The sequence below is a fragment of the Lagopus leucura genome, unplaced genomic scaffold, assembly GCF_019238085.1.
Source record: "Lagopus leucura isolate 7727_CA_CO unplaced genomic scaffold, USGS_WTPT01 Super-Scaffold_100033, whole genome shotgun sequence".
NCBI classification, from domain to species: domain Eukaryota; kingdom Metazoa; phylum Chordata; class Aves; order Galliformes; family Phasianidae; genus Lagopus; species Lagopus leucura.
The window spans coordinates 2194811-2221714 of record NW_024962282.1 but is presented as its reverse complement, the minus strand read 5'-3'; the positions used below and the strand labels follow the sequence as shown (position 1 = coordinate 2221714).

Below are 26904 nucleotides of genomic sequence, written 5' to 3'. Positions count from 1 at the left end.
CTTCAGAGCTGCATGGAGGGCAGCAGACTGAAAGGAATGGCCACAGCACCACGGAACCTGTTTCAAGCTGAAAGGCATTCATAGACATAGGATACACACTTAGTCATTCACTGTTCAGTTCACTCAGTTCATGTTAAACCCTCTTTCTCCTTAAATTTGCCACAAGTATTTTTATTTCCAGTTTTTATTTTGAGAAGGTGGAAGGGTTGAGCCCATAGCTCTTTCCTGGCAGGCTAATAGAACCAGTCTAAGAGCTTTTTCATGCTCCATATCAAACCTTCACTGAGTATTCTTTGACAGCCAACAGTGAGAGGCTTCTCATTTCATCAGCTCCCCACCGGGGCTCACTGCCACTGCACTCTCAGACAGAGCAAGTACTACACTGAGCAAGAACACTGCCTTGAGACACTGAAATTACCACAGGCATTAAACAGGCAACAGAGCTGAGGCAGACAGACTGTGTCCCTGACCTTCCGTGCTGGTGTACGCCATGCTGCAAAGGAGTGGAAAACTACCTGCTGAGTCACTGGATGATGCTGAACATCTTCAACAACAAGTCAAAAAACCCAGCAGAGAACAGCTTCAGGTTGGGTGTTCTTGAAGTAATATGAGGTGGAAGCACATATTTGGGGCACAGAAAATTTCCCAGCAAAACACTGTGCCCATGACCAACCACCTCTCAGAGGAGATGCGTCTCCCTGCAGCTCTTTGTACTGCACAGTGGTGGTGCTCTTTGTACTGCACAGCCAGCAGGTGAGCTCTGAAGGACAGACAGACCTCTGTGTCTGTCTAACAGGAAAGGGCGCTGAGACAAACCCAAAACTTGGGTCGGTGTGCCCAGTGGAGGGCTGGGGCTGTGCCCCCCAACACAGGGCTCCAGGCTCTGTCACTCCACACTGCTCTGACTGCTTTCCATCCACAGACAAAGCAGTTCCTCAATAAGATTATGACTCCCTCCACTGTTAATTCGTAGTGACGCAAAGGGATTTGTCCATGCCCTCAGGGCTGCTGTCTGGATGGGACAATGCTCAGCAGGTAGACAGTCTAGAGCTACTCAGTCTCTCTTCTGGCACATGTAGGAATTGAGAGCCTCAGTCATTTGTATGCACCATTTCTTGCTTCTGCAGCTAGCAGTCCTTGACCTCAAGCAATACAAGGTGCTGTGTGTCAGCAGTGACAGCCAAGAGGACACCTCTGTACCCATCTGCTATCTTAAAATGAGCGAGAGACACCTGAGAAGAAATGCTACACCGTTCTTGGGGGGCTGCAAGGTACACTGTATCCATATGCCTTACCTAGCCATATGGAGGCAACACACCACAGGGATGGGCAGAGGAGGCTCCAGAAACCTCACACCTACATCAGGGGTGCCACAAGGCAGAGCCCTAGATAGTATAATATTTTCTATTGGGGAATTAAGGAAGGAGGGGTGCTGCTGTTTGGTTTTTCACATGCCAAAACAAAAGCTCATCAAATTGGGCTTAACAATTTTATCTGAAAAATTGAGCATTTAGAGTGTTAAGAGCCTCAAACCATTGTATCCAGCATATTTCTGTATTTAATCTATCTTTCAAAGGCTAATAGTGCTTCTAAAGATTCCTTACTACAATCATTACAATTTTAGTTTCTTTCCAATGTAATAAACAACTTCATGCCACAGTCCCAAAGCATCTTACAGAGGAGTCAGCATCATTAAATCTTACAGAAAGGAAGTTGCAGCACTGTGATTTTCCCAACAGCCACCAAGAAACAATGGGCAGATGTGTATATACACTGCCTGTCAGTGTCCCACAGAGGACTGCATGCTGCTTTTATTCATTTATACAGTCCTAATTGCTACAGCAGCCCTGTACTGGCTTGTTAGCTTTTTTCATCCCCTGCTCATCCTGACAGTATCTCAATGTGGGAAATGGCATACAAAAACTCGAAGCTGTGCTGATGGACTGCTATAGAGGCCTTCAGCAATATGTGGGAAAAAAAAGAAGCTTGATTCCAGTCTCCATCTGCTGGTTCTGTTTTTGTACTGCATTCTTTCCTCAGGACTGGTATCTCAGTTATCCAAAAAATTACACCACAAAGTGACCCCTCTGCTGCAACCAACCTCCAAAAGGGATGGCCAAGTGTCTGCAGCGCCACACAGCAGCAGTGAGGTTCTACCCAAGGGATGTTCCCAGCCCTCAGCACCGCCTGGCTGAGCACTGCGAAATGCTGAAAGTTCAGACGCTCCTCCAATTCCAGTAGGAATGACGGCATCGGTCCCAGCACAGAGCTTACAGCCAGAAGGTATTTCAAACCTCCACCCTGTGTTATATGTGTCATTCCCTGTGCTGCTCCTCCAGGGCTCCTCCTGCCTTCATGATTCAGAAGCAAACAACTGCTAATACTTCCTTTGGCTGTGTTTTCGCACGCAAACACTGACACCCTTGCAGATTTATCTTATTACAGACAGCAAACAAATGAGACAGCAAGGCAGACCTGTCTGCAGACAGCATGGTAACAAGAACCCTCTCTGGCTGCCATGGCAAAACTAGGAAATGGTGGACTGCTCTCTGCTTGCTCTCCAAAGACATTAGAAGCAATAAGGTTACAACAGGGCAGCTCACTGCAGAACAAGAGAGCAGCAGCGAGAGCCCAGCTCTCAGGACTTGACAGTGATGGATGTCTTGCCAGACATCTTACAAAACCAACCAAGTGTGGAATTAGATGTGGATAGCACTGTGCTGCTAGCTGTCATAATGGGGAATCTGATGATCTGAAGTCGGTTAAGATAAACAAGATAGGTCTATTTTCCTTTTCATTTTATAGAAGGAGAGCAAGCAGAAAATGACTTCAGAGACAACTGGTCTAGAGAGGTGACCACCTTCAGTGTGCAACTTGCACACTAGCAATCTGTAAGACAAAGATGTGCCAAAACAGACAGAACACAAGATATTCTCAATTCCCTTTCCCTTCCAGGAAATAAAAAGGAATTACAGGAGATTTCAAAAGTGGTGCTAGAAAAGAAGAGAAAGTTATATAAGGAAGTAGTGCTTTTGAAAACATAGTTCTCAAAATGACTCAAAGCTTTTCAAACGAGAGGGATGAGCTTGTAAGTAGAAGCTATCAGTTCACGTTGTCAACATACTACTCCGTAAGTGCATTACAGCACTTCATTATTTTGTAGATACAAAAAAAATCATCTTGAGACACAGGCTCCCAAGAGAACAGAGAGGGATGAATACCTTTTACAATGAGACCAAAAACCAGCAGTTGAGGAACATGACATTCCGTGAGGCAGTGAGAGATAGGCAGGCTGTACGAGATATTAAAGCACACACGTGGACTTGCTGTGAAAACACAAAGTCTGGAAGCAGGAAGGAAAGTAGCATTCAAATTTTGTTCCACTGTCAATGGTTGGTACTGCATTCAGATTTCTCTATTCAAGAGAATGTCAGAACTGGCACCTAGAACGTGACTGCATTTACCTCCCACTAACAGCAATCCTCCTTTAGATCCCTCACTTCTGCACAGCCTCCCACTGCTCAGATAACTTTCTGGATGCAAACCACACGTGTGGCTGATGACAGTCAAACATTACCAGCTCTGTTTTGCTCCTGCATTCCCAACACAACCGAACTCTAGCAGACTATATAGAAATTAAGACATTGTACTTTAACGTGCATTTAGTGCTTTAGATTGCAAACATCCTACCTTCTTTTCATACACATTTCTTCAGAACTATTTATAAACTGCTTCTTTCCCCTAGCCATTCAGACTTCACAGCGTTCACAGAACAAAAAACTCTGAGGTGGCACTGACACATGGCCCTCTTTCATTAGTGCTCTACTGCTTTGTTATGCTTCCTGTATTCCATTCCCATCTTGCCTGCAAGCACAGTAACTCCACACAAAGGGCTCCATGAGGACATGGCCCCCTCAAGCCCCACGCGCGCCTACGGGTGACACCGTGTGGCTGCCAGAGGAAAGCTGCCCGTGTGTTCTCACCTTGCCTTGTTTCAGTAGCAGGCTGGATGCACAGTCCCACATAGGTCTTCAAGGCCAACGTTACCAAAGACTTTAAGGAACATAAGACATTCACATCACTGGTGTAAGTTCATCCATTTTCATTCATCACAAGGAACGTGAGATGCATTCAGACCATTCACTCTTCAGCAGCCAGGTTCAACCGAAATTAAAACTTGCTGTAATATGGGTTAATTAATGTCTAGGACTCAGAGGTGAGGAGCCAAGAGGTTTTAATACGGCCTCTGCTAGAATTTTCGGTGCCTGGACTTTGCAGTGTTAACTTCTCCCTCTCTAAAAACTTTGTCAGAAGCATTTTTAAAGAGCAAAATAATGCATGAAGTACTGTCAACACTGATTAATGAGCACCAAATCCTCTATGTACCCCACTTCAGTTCACCTGATCCAGTTTAAATAGTAGCTGTACAGATTAGAACTTGCATTCCAGCAATAAGAAGATGCATTCAGTTCTGCATGCTGCTTGCAGACTGTCTCAGGAATACCACTAATTATACTACACACATTAATCCAGTCTAGCTGTGGTGTGGGACATCATCTACTCTCCAGTTTCATCCACAAAAACTCTCCAAAATAGCTGTGGTCTCACTGTAAAAGCCCAGCACAGCTACACAAAGCAAGCACAGCACACATTTGCAATGCCATCTCAAGGATTTATGCTCTCCTTGTAATTTAGTCTGCTGTCTTTTCAAAATCTGCTGCTTCTCATTTAAAGCACTTTGTCTTCCCAGCAAAAGGTCACTAAGGTAGTCCTACCTTCCCACACCTGCACCTGATGTGCTGCATGCCTGCACTCAGGCTAGAGCATGGGAAAGTAACAAGGCTACCAACATCTATGCCTAAATCAAGCGAACAAATACTGAGCAAGGAAGGAAATGCTTAGCAGATTCCTGAGCTTCTCCAGACACCAAACTTCTAAGTAAGTCCGGGTAACTTCAGGCGGTGCTCAGCCTGTAGTGACTGACTTCAGGACTCTTCTGTTTGAAATGAGCTCATTACAGCGTCAGGACAAGACAAGGGGTGAACCCCACTCAGCAATGTCTGCAGTCCTGGGGCTTCTATTTCAGCCTCCTGCTTGACAGTCTAACCATGAAGCACGGCTACACAGCCAACAGTAACAATCAGTGTCATCATGGAGAGGAACAGCAGTTTTCCCTTTTTTTTTTGTGCAGGAAGAGGGTGGGCATTGCCTATGTACTTTGCACTGCAGGACAGAGCAAATTTTTATCAATGAAAAAAGACAAAAAAGCAGAACAACTTCGTCCGCTTCATATTCCTACACAGCTTTGCAATTTTGCTGTACTGGATTAGCTTTAACCTGCAGCAGTGACGGGCTGGTTGCATGGAGACGGTCCATGCAGACACCCAGTGCAGTGAGCTGGAAACAGACTAAGCCAGTCATTATTTTTATTTTTCTCTTTCCTGTGCAATCAAGGTAATTTTCTAATTATAATCAGTACCAGCAGTTCTACTTCACCACAACAGGCTGTACCACAAAAAGCAGCAGATTTAAGAGGAGGTAATGCAGTACCTCTGGAAATCCACCTCTTCACTTGTGCATGTTAGCTAGTACAGGAGTACTGACGCAGAGCATTGAAGTCAGAGAAAGTAAATCCATTAATCAAAGCAGGGATACAGAACTAAAACTTTCTTACAGGGAAGTGCTCTTCCCCAGTTACGGCTGACCAACATATAAAACTTTACCAATCTTATAAAAAGGCTTTTACCTATAAGCAAGTCACTCCTAGTCCTCCAGGCAAGCAGCAGTCTCAGGAGTTGCAGATTCTGAAACAAGGTGAGTTATTTTGTGCTTTGAAAAACAAAGACCCAGACCTTCTTCCCTGTGCCCTAGCAGGAGCAGGTCATTCATGAATATATTTTAAGCACCCCGAACTCATTAAGCATGAACTTCCATGATTTATAGATGTGGAAACAACTACAAAAGAAAGCAACAACTTTAAGCAATTCTTCTGCCAGGTGAAGGCTGAAAAAGCTCTCCTTTATGTTGTCAGCTGAAATGCTATCCTACAGGTGGCAATGTCAATTCACAAATAATCAAGGTGTACAGCTTGGAGCTACTGTTGTCAGCTCTACTGTCAGAAGGCCAACAAGGTCCCCACTGTACTGTGCAAGTTCACACTGGGACTGAAGCAGCATTTTCCTTCATCACCTCTGAATACAACAACCAGTCGCAGCTAACTGCTACCAAGTAGGAATGGCAGGTAAGAAAAGCAGGATCAACTACCACATTGCCTCAAACTCTCAGAGCAAGTTTCCATTTCCACTTCTGATTAGCTTGTGGAAGTTTACCGTGTTTACAGGAGCAGGCTGCTTAGCATCAACCACCTCAAAGCAATTTTGTTTTACATACGAGGAAATGCAAGGGTGTGGTGCTCTCCACTTTCTCTGTGAATTAGTTACATATTGGAAGACTTATATATGCAGCAGCTTTATTTTAAGATCAATCTCTCATTGATTGATTGATTGAGCTGCCAAAAAAAAAAATGAAAAAGAGGAAACTTAATAACCATACTCACACCTCACAGCTTTAGCCTCAAAGTGCAAGCTGCAATTTTTTGTCTTAACTCATTCTAACATATGCAGTTAGTGACTTGACTCCAGAGAGCTTTTCATATTAGAGACAATAAAACACACACTCTTTGCTACAGGCTGTAATTCCTTACATTTGACTTGAAAAATGTAATCCATCTCCCAAAAGTACTTTCACCATAACTCCTGCTTTGAATTTTTTACACATTATTCATAAGCAGACTTTCGCTGCCCAGGAACAACTCAAGGGAGGAAGGAAGAGCTGCTCACTTTCTCAGACTCAGAATTACACAGCCTGACTGTCTCTGAATTCCTCTGCTCTGCATGGTTCTAGCGTTGCTTCGAGGTCTAATGCTTGGCTGCAGGAAAGGTAAGCAGACCTTGTTTCAACACTGCTTTCTCAGCAGACATTGCAGATTTATGGCAGAGCACCTGATAGCACAGCTGGAAGCACAGTGGAATTCTTGAGCAGACCACCAATCACACATTTTAAGTCAAAATAAATACCAGCTTTTACCATCTATCACAGTTAAGATGACTTCACTTTCAAGCTTGAAGAAAGTCGTGTGGATGTGCATGCTGATCTCCTAATTAGATTCCATCACCTCCTTCATTCCCCCCACCCTCCAAAAAGAACCAGGCTTTAGAAGAGTCAGAAAGAGGCAATATGCTTACCCCCTGATAATGGTTAGATCATCTTTAATTCTAGCACCTGAAGTTATACAAGGGTTTGCTTAATAATCAAGTTTCAAAGAACTGTTGGACACATTCAGTAAGGTGACAACTGTGCAATACCACTCAGTATTTCAATATCAGGGAACATACTCTTGAATTGTTTAAACACAATCCACAGAACTGAAAATTAAACAACCATCCACGGTTTAACTAAACAATCAGTTAAAAGTCTTACAGTTTAATAGTTCACATAATGGTCAGTCTTTAGTAAAGGGTACTGAAATTGATTAAAACAACACTAGATTTTACTCTATGGGCGCGTTGGGCAGGCACATAATTGGCCATTCTTGGGTATAACCAGGAGAGTAAGGAGAAGTTTACCACAGTTTGGCAAATCCCACATTTTGTCAGTTAAAAGTGAACTGTGAGAATTAAATACTCATCTTTACATATACACAAGTTATGCTGTGAAAGCATATTTGCTTACAAACATATAAAAATACTTGTTAACTAGTTTGATAAGAAAATAATGTATAAAAGTATATAGCAAAAACATTTAATCATCTCTGACAATGGAAAGATCAAATTCATTTTTATATCACATGAAAAAAAAAAAAAAACCAGCTACAATTTTAGTTTTCCTTAATCCCTTACCCAGAAATACAAAGGAAGACAATTTTCTTTTAATCCCCCCCCCAAACAATGATGTGAAATTTCATAAGAAGCTGAAATGCCTCAATCCAGAATGAGCTCAGGTATTTGGCCATATTTTAATAGTAGCAGTAATCCTCCCGTAGCTGTTCTGGATTCAGAAAATAAATACAGTAGACTTGTTTTGGCCACTGAAATAAAACTGCAGCATAAATAAGAGATGAAAAATTTTGCTGACAATGAAATTCAGTGTAGGTTTCTTAAGGCTAGCTGAATACTCAAGTCTAATTTAACTGAGGGCAAAAAAGCCAATCCACCCACGTTTTTTAAAAGTATTCTCTGTAATTCAATATAGGTCTTTGTAATAGCTAATGAAACATCAGAAGTAAAAATAAATTAATTCACAAGAGACAACTTATGCGTGACTTCAACACCTTGTCCTACACGGTTTTGTTTCATCTCCTTTGCGAATAAAACTCCACAAGGTGCAAGCTCTTAAAGGGAGAGAACGAAGGAACTGTGGTATTAAAGAAGCAGCCTTAGTGTTTTGTTGTGAAGTCTGCCCCAAGATGACCGAGTCTTCAAGAACTATTCTGCCAGCTTCTTGGACTAAGGCTATTCTGGTGACCACTTTTAGGACATGCACATGTAAGGCTAGACCAATACCAGAAGTGATGTAAAATGATGGAAAGAAAAAAAATAATAATCTGGCAGTTGATAGCTTGGTTCTTGGGATTCTCAGAAAATTACACAATGGCAGCCTTTTTTGTCTTTCTCTTTCCGTGTTGGCTCTGGTGAAGGAGGGCACTCTTGCTCTTGAAATTTCCTAGAAAAAGACATTTCAAAGTTAAACTCGCAGAACCATTTTCAGTTAAATAAACATAGAAACTGTATTTAAATTCTATGATTTTACATTTGCATAGGGAATGAACTTAAATAATTTTGAGCACCAGGAGTGAGTGATAGTACTTTCGTTTTGCTCTTTACAGAAGGCCAATATTCACATTTATGTTACAAGTTGGCTTCCTGGGTACTCAGTAAAATCTGAAAGATTACGGTCCAGAATGCTTTCCTTCTCTTTCAAATACACATAATACTCACGTAGATATTTCTACCATTACACAGGAAAATTCTAGAACACAGAATACTGGCTGAAGTTCACGGCAGGCAGAATTTTTTCAGCCATCTCCTGCTGCGTTTCAATGCATTTGCTCAAGCTATCCATTAATGAAGGGACACTAATTATTTGGACTTAAGTTATCATACCTTATAACTCTGACAAGTTCATGAAAAGCTTGGTCTACATTCAATCTGATCTTTGCTGAGGCTTCCATGTACGTTACTTTAAGTTGTCGTGCTAGCTGCTGACCTTCCTCTTGTGTCACCTGTAAGAGAAATCAATCATTAAGTTAAACCTATTGCTGGCACAGCTGTGTCAGTAGGCACTGCAAACACAGTTTAAGGGTCTACTTCCCTCAAACAATAATGCTTTTCTGACCACAGATCAGATTTCTACATTGACCATGTAATACAACTGGAAAACAAGTTCTTGTAATACATCTTTTCACATTCAAGTGAAGTCTTTTTATAAACAAAGACCAAACCTACAAGGAATTTCCTCCACTGCAGCTGCCTCCCATTCACTTCATTTCTGTGTAACAAGACCAAGTTTCCCTTCCTAAGCACACAAGAACCCACCAAAGCAACTGCCTGACTCAAGATTTCTGGGGTTACTACAAGAGCTTGGAATGCTGAACTCAACTCTCCCTGGCCCACATAAATCTAGAGGAAAAAATAAAATTACAGCTTTAAAAAAAAAAAAAGACGTGGGTTAGCTTCTGAATCATTATAAATCTATTTATGACTCATCAAAATATTAAGACAACCAGTTATAAGTGGCTTAAATCACAGGAGGTCTAGATATACATAAGTCTCCCCACTTAAGAGATATTAATGAAACTGTCTGCCTCTTGTCTTCTTGGGAGGAGGAAAGGGAGATTAAGAGGAAATGGTGAGCGTCATAAAGAGATGGAATAACACTTGAAATGGTGGAGCAGAAGGCAGTAAGCAAGAAGACTTCAATACAGAAAGGAATAAGTTGGTCACAGTGCAACGGAGATGGCTACATGTTTTTGGATGAAGTCAAAAGCAGTGAGGACAGATGACAAAGACGACTGCGAGAAGTGCAAAACATTGAAAAAAGCCTTCAACAGGAAGCTGCCCCCAGAACAGGGAGGAAAGGACAGCTTTCAGTGATAAAAGGAAGCGCAACAGATCTCGCCAAGGCAGCAGCTAGTGGTAGAAGTGTCAAAGATTATATACTGCTTTCACAGAAATATGTCAAACCAGCACGCATAGGCCTGATATAATGAGAACAAAGACCCTGAAGGTTTATTTTTAGTTTGCTTCTGAAAAGACAGTCAGATGCATGCTGAGATCAAGGAACCACACAGAAGCAGAAAGAGATGGAAACAGGAGAACATCATTGTGAGCACCCAGCACAGTGCAAGATGCAGGAGTGCTTTGTAACATGCAGAATACTTTCCTACAGCTACATGCAAGGCCTGAGAGCCCTCTCTCACAGCACCTCAGCACATCTGATCCTCTGTCACTGACACCCCACTTGCACTGCAACACAACCAACATCATCTATTGTACCTGAACTTTTAACAGCAGGGCACAAAGAATGAATGACTGGGATCTTTCTATTCTCCATTACTACCTGAAAACCAAATGACACTCGACATTTTTGCTCCATTTTCATCTCCTCCCCCAGCCCCAAATTGTTGAAATGTCCTTATTCCAAAGCCGCATTTTGAGAAACATTCTCAGCTATCTTCTGGCAAGTCAGTGACATTGCAGAATCCCCCAAAGTTTGTATGGAGACTTTCAGAAACTTTAATGCTTCTTTGTCTCATTCATCAGACAAAAATAAGCTCAAGTACCAACACAACAGTTGCAAAAACTGTTTACTTCTACTTCACTTTTCCTCATTCCTGCACAGCCTACTGTAGCCCCAGGAAGATTAAAATAAAATTAAACTCAATAGCTATAAAAGAAAGCATGGTCCTGAAGAGAAATTGAACCTTGTCTTTAAACCAATGTAATCACTATTTTCTTCGTTATTGTATCGAAAGCACATTAGAGATACCGAACAAATGTAGCTGTAAGAAACTAATGTAATAAAGTGAAACTACACTTTCCCAAAAGTCTGCATATACAACATTACAGATGCAACATAAGAGCCCTTGTTGTTTTTGCTAGAACATCTGTAACTGCTTAATTTCAAAATAATCTTATTGTCATTTCATCTAATTTTACCGGAATGCTGTGAAGCAGCTTGCAGTCAATGCAAGCGACCTCAACAAAATCAATTTAGATTTGCGTTTGTTTGCTTTGGGCACGCTATGGAAGCATTTGCAGTGCTCAAGCAGTAAATTAGAGGCCAGAGCATACAGGATCTGCTTTCAAAGCTGAGGAAATTGCTGGAAAAGCAAACATAGAAATTGTAGAAATCAAAAATATGAGTTTACACTCTCACGTTCTCCATACTCCCTGCTTAGACATAACAACCGTGATAGACTTTTCAGTAAGGAAGATAAGAGAGATTAAAGGACACTAGGAAAATCAAAATTACATTTTTTTTTGTCAAGGAACACTCAAATTTATGTTCCCAGAACAGAATTTCTGATAGACTGGGTGTGTTGGTTCTGCATTGACAATCTTTGTGTCAATAAGCTTAATTGTGAATATGAACGGCATCCCCTGCAGTGCTTATCCTTTGTTTTAGGTATTTTACTATTTGCTTTCAGATACTGTTGGTAGAAGTTACTCAATTAAATACTATAATAGATGTAAACAAGCAAGTCAAACATGGAAAAGCGTATCCCCCAACTCCCTACGTAACAGCATTCTTACTGAATCAGTTTCCATTTCAACACGTGCATGAGCCCTGTGAACGGATCTCAGACTGCTCTCCCTCTACATTATTGTATCTGAGAATTGTTAGAAATAGAGTCCTTTCTGACATTTCTACTCTTTCCTCCACCTAAAGAACTTCTACAATGCTGCCTGACTTAGCACTGCCTGCATACCTTCCCCCTATACTTGCAAAGACTAAGAGCTACGTTGGACTGGTGCCAGAACATGACAGCGATTCCTCTCCCAAGAGAGACCCCAAGAAACCCTTTGGCACATACAATCTGGTTATAAAGCAATGACACCTAATCAAAGACCAGCTTGCTGTATTCAACTACCGCATCAGATGGCTGATTGCTTGGTATTTATAGAGGTCAAAAAGCAAGCAAGCCATGGCAAAACCTGAAGGTACAATCCTTCTGTGAGATCAGAGAAATCACTGCACCTAGCCACTGATAGATATCTCAGGCTAAGCTCATGCAGCAGCAAAAGCAAGCTATGAACTACTGTTTGCTAGTATCCAGGCTCATGCAGAGAAAAGTCCAACCACAGGACTACCTGCCAGGCACCACTGGCTTTGCTCATCATCTGTCTAGGCACAGAATAAAGACAAGACAAACTCTCCTTAAAGTCTTGCTTTAAATGGACTCAGCAATATAGGTAAGCTAACACCAGCTCATTGTATTACATCAGTAACAATGTAAAATCTGAAACAAGTATCGAATGAAACTCAAGTATTTTCCTGTTGCAACTTGGATTTTCCTTGAAACCCTGCCATCTGGGCCATGAGCAGACTTGACCCAGTTTAAGCCAGCAGTTATCTTCAAAAAGTCACACACACTGCACTGACAAGCCTGCTCCCCTGTTGGCAGCACTTATTGTTATATAGACGGCTCTGCTGAACTGCCTTACCACAGGAGCATCCAGTGCTGTCTGAGGTGTGCAGAACTAACCCATTTAAGATAGAGTACTACATGGCATTGACTTCAAAGGGAAGAGCAGAGATGTGTCTCTAACCCATGACTGATGAGGGAATCTGGAAATACTGGTGATTTTATTCTCATCGTACAAAGAAATTGTAAAGATTGCTTGCTCTTCCTCTAATAAATCAGCTTTCTTTGTCAGCCAAATGGGTATCCAGGACTTCACCTCCTGTGCTACACAGGAGACAAAACAAGTCCTCTTAATTCCATTCAGTTACAGCTATTACTGTAGTAAACTATTGTTTCAAACTTCCTATTTCATTTATTATCTTACAAGAACACTTGAGTCAACCTACTTCTATTACAGCTGCTATCTTAAGCTACACCTTCAGCATGCCACGAAGGTTGCATCAAGATCATACTAGAGCTGTGCACTTCTGCAGTACCGTGCAATTCACATATTGCCTGAGCAGCAGTCAGCACTCCATCAGGATTGTTAGTTATTTGCTCCCTATTTTATGGTATCACGATGATAGCACTCTGTCTGAACTACACAATTCACCTCCTTGCATGGGGGTGTGGTCAGACCCTTGAGACATCCTAAACATTTTCCATACACATTTAACTCTCTCCAGATGCAGAAAAATCTGTGTTAATTGCAATAAGCATCACGGGTTGACCAAAAAACAAGCTGAATGACTTCCTTTAACTTAGTTTTACATTCGCAGAGCGCACTTTGTTAGCTCACTACTTTGCCTTCTGTCTTCAAGAAAAAGGTAGATGATGATCACAAACAGTCTGATTCTAAAAATTCATCTTTCTGAATCTCTGAAAGCACTACTGGCAGAAGGCCAGCACTTCTCTGCATGCCCACAAGCTACAGCACAGAGCAACCTCCCACACCACAGGGCTCAGGAGTGGGGGGAGAACTCTGCCTTGGCTCCCACCTCTCCCTCATGCTGCCTGTGTAGCCAGCCTGCAGCAGGCTGGAGTTCTCCATACTTGGGAAGATGTGGTGGCAGGACTTGCTTTCAGCCAGGTCAGCAAGCTGAGCCAGCGCACTGAATAGATGCTGGCAGCCTGAGCTCACGTGATGGAGCAGAGGCTCTGGCTGCTGTTTAACATCCAGCTGATAACATCTCACTGCTAACTGCTGCCAAAAGGCGAGGTCTCACTTTCTTTCCCCCACCCCAACTCCTCCCTGCTCTGCTAAGAGCCACAGTCCCACCCCTTCCCATGCTTCAAGCTCTGGCACTCACTCCATCTCTCCATGAGCTGATTTCACTTGCACACGTATCAGAGCCCTTCCAGCTTGTCTGTTTTTCTCCCTGTCTAAAGAGATGATTCAGCTTGCACAGTGCCTCGGGTGAGTGTTAACAACAACACAGGAAAGAGCATAAATGTCAAGTCAAGAAGGAGGGAAGCCCCTCCCTTCTAAGGAACTATTATGTCACCTCAGCATCCCCAAATCATTCCTCTGGGCTGACCTAAGGGCAGAGCCCCATCACATGACAGAGAAAGGGGCATAGAAGAGTTAAAAACACGCCACTAGTTGTTTCAGCAAACCTGCAAGTGCTACAGATTAATGAAGATTAAGTCCTGACCTAGGACAAAAGTGACAAACCTACCAATTTGCACATAAATAATGTGCATGGCAGTACCAGGAGTTATGCTTCCCAGCATCTAAGACCAATTAATGAAGCCATAAAAACAACAATAAAGATGCTTCTGGTGATGCATGCTTTTGTGTTCAGATGTAGGAAGAGAACTGCAAAGTTGGGCACTGTGGAAGCAGCTGCTTTGGACTGCTTTCTGTAAAAGAAACTAGTCATCAAGTATGGAGGGACCAGCAGGGGAAAAGGGAGGGCACCTTTTTTAAAGGAGAAGCTGATAAGTTACAGGCTGTGTAGTAACATTAAAAGTATGGAGGAGATCAAAGTATTTCTAGGAATGATCTCCAGGATTACTATTTACATTTACAGGTATCCTCTGAAAATGTGGGTTGACAGATGATGTTATTTCCCTCTCAAATTATTTAGAAGTCTGTCATTCAGCTGTTACAGTTTTCAAAAGAGCTCAGTTCTACCTACACAGTTTAATGCACAGCTGTTGTCGTGAAGTACCTCATATTCCAGGACATGCAAGGTTAAATCCAGCAATTCTGATGGGGGTATGATGGTAACTGAAGTGGGAACACATTCCACTTCTGTCTCAGGGACAGGGGCTACACAGCTCTGTGCATGTGTGAACATGTGAAGTTACTCCTGATGAGTCTGCACAGAGCTTCTGTTAAAAGTTCTTTCATGACAGGACATCCCATTTTGGAAGGGATACACAAGGACCAGTGTCCAACTCCGACTTTTGAGACACCATCTTTCAGCATCAGTCTTAACTTCTGTAATGACCTTCCTATACTCAGGTCCTGGATAGAGAGGGTGTGACAATCAAAGGAGGGTATTTAACAGGAACTTCTTTTTGAACTCCGTGGCTTCAGGTGCTCTTCAAGAAAAATCTTTCAACAATTGTGTATTAAACCACTAAAATACTAACGTGTTTCGAGTCAAATGTTTCCATGCTCAAGCCACTGGTTCTTAACACAGGCAATATTTTATTTAGCAAAGAATATTTATGTAAACACTCACAGACAGACTAAAGACAGGTAAACAAATCTGAGAATCTTAGCATTTAAGTTGTTCTCTCCTTGTTAATCTTTTAAAATAGGGAAATCTCAGTAGCTTTTAGTTTACTTTCAGGTAAAAATCAATCACGTTTGCTACCAAAGCTTTAAGAGTCATCTCACTGTCTCAGGAGAAAATACAACTTCTGAAATAAGTTGAATGACAGAAGTTTGACACATGCTCCTTTCCTGCTGGTTTAGTACAATTATTTCCATTTCAGTTCAAACCATCAATTTGATTTATGAAAACCAAGAGTAAATACAGAAAATCCATCTAAACCATTTAATCAAATCTTTTAACAACTCTTACAACTAGAAGCGAGGTTGAAATCCAAAATTTCAAGGTACTCAAATAGGAGGACACTGTATTACTATAGTTTTATCTTCTAAAGCTTTGAGTCAGTTATGCAGAAGACAGGTGGTCAAATGGAAAGAGATGAATGGCTACTCATTCATACGAAGCACAGCAGTGAGCAATAACAGCAATGGCAGTGCTGGAATGTGCTCTGCTTGGCACAGTGCACAGTGGTGAGTAACAGATAGGAAGAATGACATACATTCATGCCTGAGCCATGACAGAGCTCTCAACCTCTGTATGTGAATAGATTTGGTCTAACATCACACATGAGTCAGACAGATCTGCTGCATGTGGAACGCCATCCTACTTCAAAGATTCAAGTACAGTTCCTGAGTAGTTGTTTCTTGCATTGCAGTTAGCTAATACGGTATCTTTTTTTTTTTTTCCCCCATTTGTTTCTTGTTCCCACTCTATTATCATGAGAAAAAATAGTGAAATTTCCCTAAGAGAGCTAGCAGTAACTAGTAAGAAATTAATTACCTGTCTTTGGTGGTCCAGATCTGCTTTATTACCAACTAGAATCATAGGAAACTCATCACGATCTTTCACTCTAAGAATCTGTCGTTGAAACTTATAGATTTCTTCAAAACTGTAAAAGAAAAATAGAGCATCAGTGTACAAATTCACAGATTCTCAGGCTCTGTGCAAGTTCAGGAATGGTGAATCACCTACTGGGACTTGCCCTGCCATGCTACACGAGCACAGACAGCTGCAGGCGCTCCATCAAAGAGTCCACTGTCACAGCATGACAGGTCAGAGAATCATGCAGTACTCAAACTAAAAAAATCCTGACTCAAGCTGGCAGCAGAGAGGAACGGACTTCATTTGGGCCACAGGTTAAGCAACACACTTTCCCACTTTAAAGGGACCAGGATGCCACCCAGTTGAAGAGAATCAGCTCAATCGACAAACGCGGATTTTGGAGTCCAACTCTACCTATTCAAAACGTAGCCTGGAAACACCTGTGATCAATATTTCATCTAGCAACCTCCACAGCTACATCCAGGAATTTGGTAGGGAGACTGGGAGGGAAGGAAAAAATTATATCTTGAAGGGAAAAACGGGAAGGCTAAATGAACACTTCCAAAGTCACCAAGTGTGTCTTATTTGGTAGTAATGCTTTTTAGATAGAAGTATTCTAGCGAAGCAATATATTAATGCAGCTAATTCTGGCCTAAACATTGATTTATGGAGAGAAAAAAAATACACCATTTTCAGTAAAAACAGTTAAAGCTTCGTCATTTGCACACAGAGCTTCAGCACTGATGCTGGTAAACAGTCAAGTTTTCTTTAGCTCAGAGACATCCCAACCACTATAATTAATTCCAGGTATATAGTCTGAAGCCATTTACAATTACATTTTGGTAGAAAATTTACATAGGCAGATATGACAATACAGTACACCTCAGCCTTTTAAAGCAATTATGAGAGGAAACATGAAGCAGAAAGAATGCCACTAGGCATACTTGGACCACCATTGTTAATACTCCACTTAGATGCCTGTAGCAATTGGAGGAAACTGGTGAAAGTTACCAACTAATTCACAGACCTCATGGTTCAGAATGTCTCATCCACACTAAACAGACACCTCTAGCAGATGCTTCACAGACAGGCAAGGCAAGTCTTGAATGAAATGGATATCAGAACAAAAACAAGAACTCTGTTCCTCATCAGTCTCATAAGGATTTTAGAGGGGAAAGTAATACGCAGGTTTAACATGACAAGATCTGCTTAAGATCAAGGCACATCCTTAGCCAAAAGAACAAACAAGAACTTAAGATTTCCAGACAAGCCAAGGAGTTCACATGGTGATTTTAGAAGTGCACAGTCCCCTGCTACAAAAATATTTATGTTAAGACAAGTGTTCAGTATGTCTTAAAACCAGACAAGTATCTCTGACAGGAGAGTAAAGTCTCTACTGACAGTACATCAAAATGAATCTGAACTTCTGCAGCATTCATAAGGGAAATGTGTACGTTCCAAAGAATACTTATTTTAATTCTTATTATAGAGAGATTTTTTCTAGTATAATCAGAAGTTATTAGGGTCCATATTGAATCTGTAAGGAAAATAACATTGCAAAGAATTTTCCCCCCTCATTTTATTACTCTTCTGTTACAACCCAAAGCAAATGTGATAGCTCCCTGCCCACTTCTCCTTTACCTCTACAATATCTAGCTAGCTCCATGGAAGATTATCATAGTGAAAACAGAGACTGCTTATACACAGCAGTTTCCTACTCTTACAATTACAGGAAGCTACCTGACCAAGCTCTCAGCTGCCAAAAAACTTGTATTTCATCTCAGCTCTACAGGTGTGCAGGTTCCAGTCAATTCGTGGGAGTAGGCAGCGAGCACCTGCCTGCAGAAGGACAGAGACACAGCCTCAGCTGGATTTCTCTGCCCAGAAACCCACAGAGCCAGCCAGTGGATGTCAACAAGCACATAGCAAGGAGATATTTCTTAGGAACTGGGATGTAATAATTGCCCTTACTGCAAGTCTGTCACCTGCAACTAGTACACTGGGCTATAAGGGAACATCTGAACAGAGTTGGCTGTGCTTCCTTATGCTCAAGTCACCTACCCTAAGGGACAGACCCTTTCAGTTCATCAATTTGCTTCAAAGGGTTTTCAGTGCAGAGAGCATTTTACACTGCAGAACATTTGAGGTTGGTTTGTTTGTTTTCCCAGTGAAGGATGAGGAGCAGCAATTTAAGAGTAGTCACAGATATAAAGATGGAACATTTTTTGTGGGTTTAACTTGGTTGACATCAGGCTTACCTTCCTCTATCAGTGACTGAGAAAACCAGGAGAAAACCCTCTCCTGTCCTCATGTACTGTTCACGCATGGCTCCAAATTCTTCTTGTCCGGCTGTATCCAGAACTGAACATAAGCAACACATTAATTACTAGAGTTCAAGTTCTAAGAACATAAACCAAAAGTAAAAATCCTCCTTGACAGGATACTACAAGAGCCTCTCACAAACAGCTAAGCAGAAATTACTTCTACACAGGTTCTATTGGATTTTTACTAAGGTTTACAACACATCCTGGGACTTATCGAACAATTCAAGACCGACCAAACTAAAAGACAGAGTCCAATGAACTTTCACTAATTTGGGTCCAGCTGATGCAGCTGTAAAACATACAGAGAGACAGGAGGGTGGTGTTGGGAGGGGTGCTGTTTTGTCCTTGAAGAGATCACTGACAAGGGGGAACTGAAACTTTTGAAACAAAATAAATAGATGGCATGTGGAAGAGACAGCACATGACAGCCCAGTGTGATGCAGTTTTTATTCTACTACTTACTGTCCAAGCGCGCAGCTCTTTCATCTATCACACATTGTTTGGTGTAGGAGTCTTCGATTGTAGGGTCATAATCCGTAACAAAATAGGACTGTGAGGGGAAAAAAGAAAAAAAAGTGTAAGAAATATATGGAGGACACTAAGATCTTGAAGCCCCATGGTTTAGTGAAGGAGAACAGATTAATATCCACATACAATAGTTTGTACTCAAAAACACAGCCTTTCTATTGCTCATGAATTACAGAAATTACTAGCAGAGTTATCAAATCTGATGGATTACTACAGGAATTCTGCCTTCTGGTAATAATGCCTTGTATTTCCCAGCAGGAATTCCTAGAAGTCAGAAGTCTCTCGGGATTTTTTGAGCCTCCAGGAACTGCCGTGTCTCTCTGAATGTGTGACAGCATTCAGACATTTCTGGCACCTCCTGTACATTTCCAGGATTCTGCCTCCCCAGTCTCTAAGTAGTTTCTAGGAAGCACTAGGATTTTCCCAGTAATTTCTAGAATCCTTTACCGTTTTTGTAACTATTTCTATCAGTGACTCCACGCAGAACAAGTGGCTGAACACCATCAAATTCCTCCCCCTCAATACCACCACTGGTGACGTGCACTGCCCCGACTGCTCAGACACCTGGATGAGCATTACAGCAACTGGAGAAGCACTGTTTACGCATGTTATTCACTTCTGTAAGCCAGGAAGGAAATAGAAGTGCTTTAAAGCCACACATTGGCTGTTATGAGGAAGGGAAAAAAAGGTGGGGGGGCTGTCCAGGCATGAATAGGGTATCACAAAAAATAAGGTATTTGCCTTGTTTATTTCAACATCAGAAGTTCGCAGAAGCATCTTCCCCATCACATAAATTCAAGGATACCAACAAGAAACTACTGCACTCAGCATCCGTGCCCTAAACTTAATGAAGTTTGCAAATGGCACAGTCAGAAAATAGGAAAAAAAAACAACTAAAATAACTGTACTTTACAGCACCAGCCCACCAACCTTCTTCAGACACATCTCCATCAGCACAGAATACGGTTAAAACTCTCCTGTGACACTGAGCTGCTGCTGCCCTACATGGGAGGGACACCTCATTTCTTGTGATGCGCTTTCCCAGCTGTGTATATTCTATGCACTGCAGCCTGGCCATCTTACACTTGGCTACAGGAAGAGTGCATACAGGCTACTGCAGAGCTATTCATTTAGCTCTGGCACCATGCTGAAAGCTGCTGATCCCCAGACCAGAGACATTAAACAACTCCACACACCTCCCTTGCATTTGATAAAGCATCAGTAATCTGTCCTCCACTTCTGCACCTTTCCCATTCCCTTCCTTCTTTTCAGCTTCTCTGCTTTTAATAAGAAAACCTCAAAGTGCAAGTGTCAGACTAACCACACCCACATGGAATGCTGTTCCACCTTCAGCTGGGGAATAAATTGTCCCAGTCCAATATCAGTCTCATCTCAAATTGGAGTCTGGCATCTCAGACTCATCTGGAGATGGAGTCTGGCATGTGCTCACCCATTTAGCAAGCCTCATATGGGCAACTTCTTCCCACACTGGGAGATACACTGCTAAGCCTGCTGTCACAGCCACTCTAGGTGAGGCTTGCAAAGCAGTTAGTGCCATAGTTTACCTGCAGGCAGTGGACAAAGCTAACATGCCTGAAATAGCTCCTGGTTTTGAAGGAGTCTTCCTAAATTGCACTGGGAGTAGTTGCCACAGGGAACATTAACCACAGCTCACAGCCTTGTTCAGTCAGGATTGATTTAAGAATGTTAGGCATAGCAGACACAGCATGCATCAACCTGAGCAGAAATGGACCTTACTGTTGCCACTCAGCCAGCATTTAAAGAACTAAGAGATGGCACAGCACAGCCTGAAGTACTCCAAGAGGTGGCACCCTTACCTCTGAAGGCTGCTCTGCGCTAGCATATCCAAAGAGCCCAAGACTTGAGTGTTTTTGTAGAAGTAGTCATAGAGTTTGCTATAGAAGTGCTTAAAGGACTAACAGCAGCACCAACAGATGTAAACAACCACCAGCCTATGGGTTTGGTGCTAATGCTGAGGCCAGGTAGATTTGCTCAGCAATGCTGTGCCATGCCAGGCTTACCTACTGAATGAAAGCTGTACATATAAGCCCTCATGCTCCACAACAGTTTCTCTGCTAAACTATAAGACAGCAGAGCTAGAGTGTCCTGGATGCTTGCTGGTACAAACCATGCAGGATTATTCTCTTGTGGTACTGCAGTTGGTCACCCTACAGGAACACGTTTGCCATATCTCCCCTCTCAAAAGTAATAGTTTTTCCATGATGAACTTGAGGAGCTGAGCCTCATTCAATTAGTTTCGCTCTGGTTGGTCACTGACAGTAAATAATTAGAAGAAACTTTGTGAAGATAGTAAGCAAACATGGTCTTCTGTTACACCGCTCCTTTCATCACTAATGAAATCAAGGCTTCTTCCATCCGCTTCCTAGAAAGGAAATGAGAAGCCAAGCCCAGCTGTTTCATCAACCATACAGTTTACCCAAAATATTACACAAGAAATTTTCTAGATTTCCTCTTTCTAAGACTGCTGAGGCAATCCTGCTCCAACATGAGAAAACCTACCAAGGATACAAGCCTTTTTACAAAGAAAAAAAAAGTAATCTCTAGGACAGCCACAGGTTGGATATTAGGAAATACGTCTCCCAGAGCTGTCAGGAGCCGGAACAGGCTGCCCAGGGAGATGTCCCTGGAGGTGTTCAAGAAACATTTAGATATTGTACTGAGAGACATGTTTTAATGAGAAATATTAGTGGTAGGTGGACAGTTGGACTGAATGATCTTAAAAGTCTTTTCTAACTTAGTGATTCTATGATCCCTTGCAACGGGGCAACTCACCCCCACCTATCACACACTCACCATCACCATCCTAAAACGTGTTCCAAACACACAGAACTGCAGGGCTTGGAAGGGATCTCTGGAGATTATTGAGTACAACCCCCTGCTAAAGCAGGTTCCCTACAACAAGTCACATAGGAAAGCATCCTTCTCTGCAGAGCTCCTCTCCAACAGGTCAGCCCCTAACCTGTACTGAATCATGCAGTTATTCCTCCCCTGGTGTGGGACTTGCTCTTGTTGAACCTCACCAGGTCACTCTCTGCTCAGCTCTCCAGTCTGTCCAGATCTTGCTGAATGGCAGCACAGCATTCTGGTGTGTCAGGCACTCCTTCCAGCTTTACATAACCAGCAAACTTGCTGAGGGTTAACTTCACCCTTTCCATCCTGAACAAGACCAGACCCAGTACCAGTGCTTGGGGAACAGGACTATTTACAGGCCTCCAACTGGACTCTGTGCTGCTGGTTACAACCCCATGATTTCCTGACCTTCCCAGGAGTTTCTCCTTGTAGTATTCTGGCACAATGACATCACCACGCTGACTGTGACCGTTCATTCCAACAGTTGTTCTCCTTTTAAAGATAAGAGTAACTCCTAACACAATGTCTCAGTCACCCAAGTTTTCTGGCAAGGAGGATGTGTGAAAATCTGCCTTCAGTTTATCTCTCCCCTCAGTTCATTATGCTGCCTTTAGTATACAAAGGGGAATTCCTCCATTAGCTGGACTCACTCATTCCCAGGACTCCCTCCCTATAAATTAATAATAACAATTAGCAAAAAAAAAAAAAAAAAAAAAAATCATTTTTACATGTAAAGGCACAGACCCATTGTCAAGTTGCTTTTTTTTTTTTTGTGAGGTTTTTTAATTAGTCCTCATTGGGCCATCAACAGCCTGCAAGCTGAAAAGCCACTGGATTCCATCCTTTGGCACCACGAGGTAAGTTGCAAAACATAGAAAGGGCAAAGCACACTGCTGTGACTAAGCTGAAGGAGCAGTACATGCCAAAATACATTTTCATCCTCGCTGTGTCTATAATCTGTTGTATTTACTAAATATATGCTTAATGTTTCTAAAGAAATAAAGTTGCTTATTTAAATTTTTTCCACATGTTTAAATGCTTAGTTTCAATCCAGCGAAAGCAAGGAAATAGAAGGGTTTCCACCCTCCAGCTGAAGTTACAGGCCATCTCTAGATTTAAATAACATCCACAATTTCAGTATTGCGAATATCCCCCAAATCCTTCCCAGATGTAATTGCTAAGTCAGGACTGAAAACAAACATGCTGGTGAATGCAATGCACTGAGCACTCAGCCTGAGCTTGGAACACGTCCCAGCAACCTGAAGCACAGCACTGCTTGGGCTCCCCAGCATCTGTCCTTCTTCTGCACTCCTGAAGCATCACCAACAGGTGAAGCATAGTGCAAGTCCTGACTTTAAGGCCAGAACTACAGCACGCTCCTATGGCCAGTCCATAGGAACACATTTTGAGGCCCTTGGCTATGCCAAAGCAGCTTTTTCAAGCTCTGCATAACTAAAGTAGCATTCTGCTGCTGCAGACTAGGGAGAACAAGTGACAAAAGGTCTAGAATGATGCTGATGAAAACTAAGCTGCAGAGACTACTATCAAAATACTGGATTATGCTACAGAAGGGCAGGTATGTCCTTCTAACTATCCCATACTCACACACTGCAGGTTATTTTCTTTTACTTCTAGAAACAGTAAGAGCACCTGTTCCTTTCTTCAGGAAAAATATCAACTGACATGCAGCCAGTGCTTCAAAGCCATCAGGGATGCTTCCCTCCATCGACAGCACTTCCCGCTGTTGTAATGCGTCCTGCCAGCACTGTTATGACTACCCAGGGAAACAGAGGCAATTTGTAACTGCAATTACCGCAATTATCAAGTGATGTGAAACACCTGATAGTTTCAGCAATGAAAACTGAGAGGCAACAGCAGAAGGTTAAATTGAAGTGACAGTGAGAGGGCATGAGCCACACACAAAGCAACCCCTTTGCAGGGGGACTACTACAACCTAAGCACAGCTTTGCTTCTTGCTGCCCCCCCACCTTGGTATTTGGCAAAAAACAAGGCTGCTTTTATCAAATAGAGAAGTTTTTATCTGCTCCTGAAGAACAAGCATTGCGTGTACATAAAATATTGATATATATGATTAAGGTCACACCTGCAAAAGTCTCAGAGAAGGCAAAGTTCTCACATCGCCCACAAAGGTCTAAGAGCAGTCCCACCACACTACTCCCATCATTTGTAGTCTGTGAAGTACAAGTCTTAAATCCTGAACAAGACTTTGTGGGATACAAAACAAACATCTGGCTTAGTTAAATGTATATTGGAGGGAGGAGTGCGAGTTATATCTATGGATCTCTAATACATTGTCAAGGAACTGCTTCGCTTGGAAGCACCGAAGAATCAATCCCATTGCCCAGTCATACATTCTTGTGCCTCTCCCTTCTCCACTCCATATATAGGGAACAACCACGTCAGAAAGAAATATCAAATAATTGTTTGGTACACAGGCAGTTATTGTACATGGCCATATAATACAGCTCGCCTGCATGGGCTTTGCAGCAGTCCCTACCCAAAGTACCTAAAAGCAAAGCCAACTCAGCTTCTCCCAAAGGTGCTGGGAAGCAGAGGTTGGGAGGGAACGAGGGATACAGGAGGAAGCATCTCCATTTTGAAGACCAGCGCATACATCTGAATCCTATCTAAGCACTTTTCATTTCTGCATTGAAGTGACTTGAACTTCCCCATTCACAAACACGTTCACTTCTGCTCCCATTTTTGCCCTGTAGCAACTATACAGAATGGCTTGGGCTCAGCAGGAACTGGAGAGCTTCTGACTTCTGAGCAGATAAATACAGGATTCTGGGAAGAAAAAAAAAAAAACCCGTGAGGATCCGTGAAGAAGTGGCATATTGTCTCAGAGAAAAGGCATCTGACACATAACCAAGGCAGCCTGACAAATTGTGTGTGCTCCTATCACACAGGCTCACAGAATAAATATGGCAAATGCTTTATTGGAAAAGATGGCACGTCTTCTCGCTAACTTCCTGCCAGGCTTAAACAAACTGTCAGGAGAACTCTTGTGAAGTGTTAATGCAACCTCAGCATTTGAGTTATGGACAGAGCGGACAGTGGTTACATGCATGTAACATCAACACCAATGAAAGGGTTTTTAACTCATGTATTTTGTCACAGGAAGGAGCAGCCTTTGGCTCAGTTAAGAACTGTATGCGAACACCTTTAAAAAAAAAAAAAACTTTGAAAAATATTTTTAAAACAGTCTTCAGATTTAAATTCAATCCAAGTCAGTGCTGTGCTTACATTTCTCCCATTGCTAGCTGACAGCTCCCCATGCTGCACATAGCTCAGCAGTGGGAGCTATGCAGCCTGCAAGCGCTTGCTTCTGGTTTACAGCTATCCTACCGAGCGCCAAGTGCCCTCCCAGACATGCTGTAAGATACACAGACCTTAAACTCTGGACTCTGGCTGCTTATGGCAATACAGCCCTCAGCGCTCAGGATCAGAGAAAAGTTCACGTTCCCTGTCTTTTAAGACTTCTCTGTACAGCCTTGAATTAATGCCCTTTAATGGCAGTAAGCGCCAGCAATGTTCTTTGAAGGAGGCAATGCAATTTCTCAAGTTTAAACATGCCTGATTAGAAAACACGCTCTATCCTGCAAGCACAGATGAATCTTGATTTCATTTTTGCTTCACAACAGACATATGCAAGAGCCACTTGCAACTCGAGAAACATTTAAGTATTCTGTACACCCTATCTTCTCATCTCTAAGACTTTATTAGGCTCAGACATATGCATACAAACTCCTTAGGATCATCTGAGTTCCCACCTCAAGAAGCCCACATCTTTTTACACTTATAATCTGACTTTAGGAAAGGTGTATAACCAGATAATAGTACTACACCTGTAGGTGGAAAAATTTTTCCCAGTGAAGTGCCCCTGAGGGTAGGGGGCTGGAGCTTACTTGTTCTAATGATGTTATATATGATCCAGCTGCGTAACAAGAGGTTTTGATTCATAAATTTAAGTACCGTAATGAGGTAAGGTTAGAATCAATTTATATAGCTCATCAGTTCATAGTTCTGAGACCTATTTAAAACAGTCAGCAAGAGACCTCAGGTTAGAGGCTACAAAGGTATGTTCAGGGCATTCACAATCTTATGAAGCCACTTTGCAGTCCCTTAAAGGATGCACAGAAAGTGCTCAAGTACAGATTGAAAACTTTGACTCCACAGCAAAGATAAACCCTGGAGGAGAGTCTGAGCATTTACCTTAAATCACAACTGTTAGAATTTGCAGCGAGCAAATTGCTTGTTAACTAGACTTCTCGGATTGTCTGGCCCCAGCTATGGACATCTGGACCCACAGTATTACTTTAATGCACACCTTCTAGCCCAAATAAGTGAGTAAAACCTACCAAACAGGCTGAACCAAAAGAGTGGGAGCTCCCAGCAGTTTTCGCTATATGCCATTTGATCCATTAATGAAAGAAAAACGGCAAAGAATCATTAGCATGCACGTAATTAAAAGTGAAGATGATTTTCCAAGCCCGCACCACACCTCACTTACTCTGTGAGGTCACTGCAGTCAGAGATAGCAATGCATTAGGTTCCACCCCTTTTTTTTTTTCCCCCGTTACCACAGTAAGCCCCACGGAATTCTTGAACACCAGCTTGGACAACATCCAACACGAAAACGTTCCGCTTCATTAGCGAGGCACAGAGTACTTTATTTTCCAAAATTTATTAGCTGATCATTAGAAGCTAATTATTTAGGAAGAGCTATAAAATAGTACTTAAATCTACTAAGAACTATTGTGTTGGACAAGCATGATTCTGATGGCTTTATTTGTCCAAATTGTGTATTTATTTAACTCCAACCTTTTGGCCTTAGACAAGAATG

The 26904-nt window shown here is 42.1% G+C and overlaps 1 protein-coding gene across 3 annotated transcripts in view; it reads right to left on the bottom strand.

The window, feature by feature from the left end:
• Positions 1 to 7251: 7251 nt before the first annotated feature.
• The window catches only part of RRAS2 (RAS related 2), a 35594-nt gene continuing 15941 nt past the window's right edge, over positions 7252 to 26904 (bottom strand). For all 3 annotated transcript variants that reach the window (XM_042882115.1, XM_042882116.1, XM_042882117.1), the window contains 5 exons: positions 19080 to 19167; positions 18552 to 18654; positions 16252 to 16360; positions 9162 to 9280; positions 7252 to 8721 (listed from right to left, as the gene is read on the bottom strand). In XM_042882115.1, the coding sequence (XP_042738049.1) occupies positions 8634 to 8721; positions 9162 to 9280; positions 16252 to 16360; positions 18552 to 18654; positions 19080 to 19167 (507 nt within the window). In that variant the 3' untranslated portion in view covers positions 7252 to 8633. The remainder of the gene's footprint in view (positions 8722 to 9161; positions 9281 to 16251; positions 16361 to 18551; positions 18655 to 19079; positions 19168 to 26904) is intronic.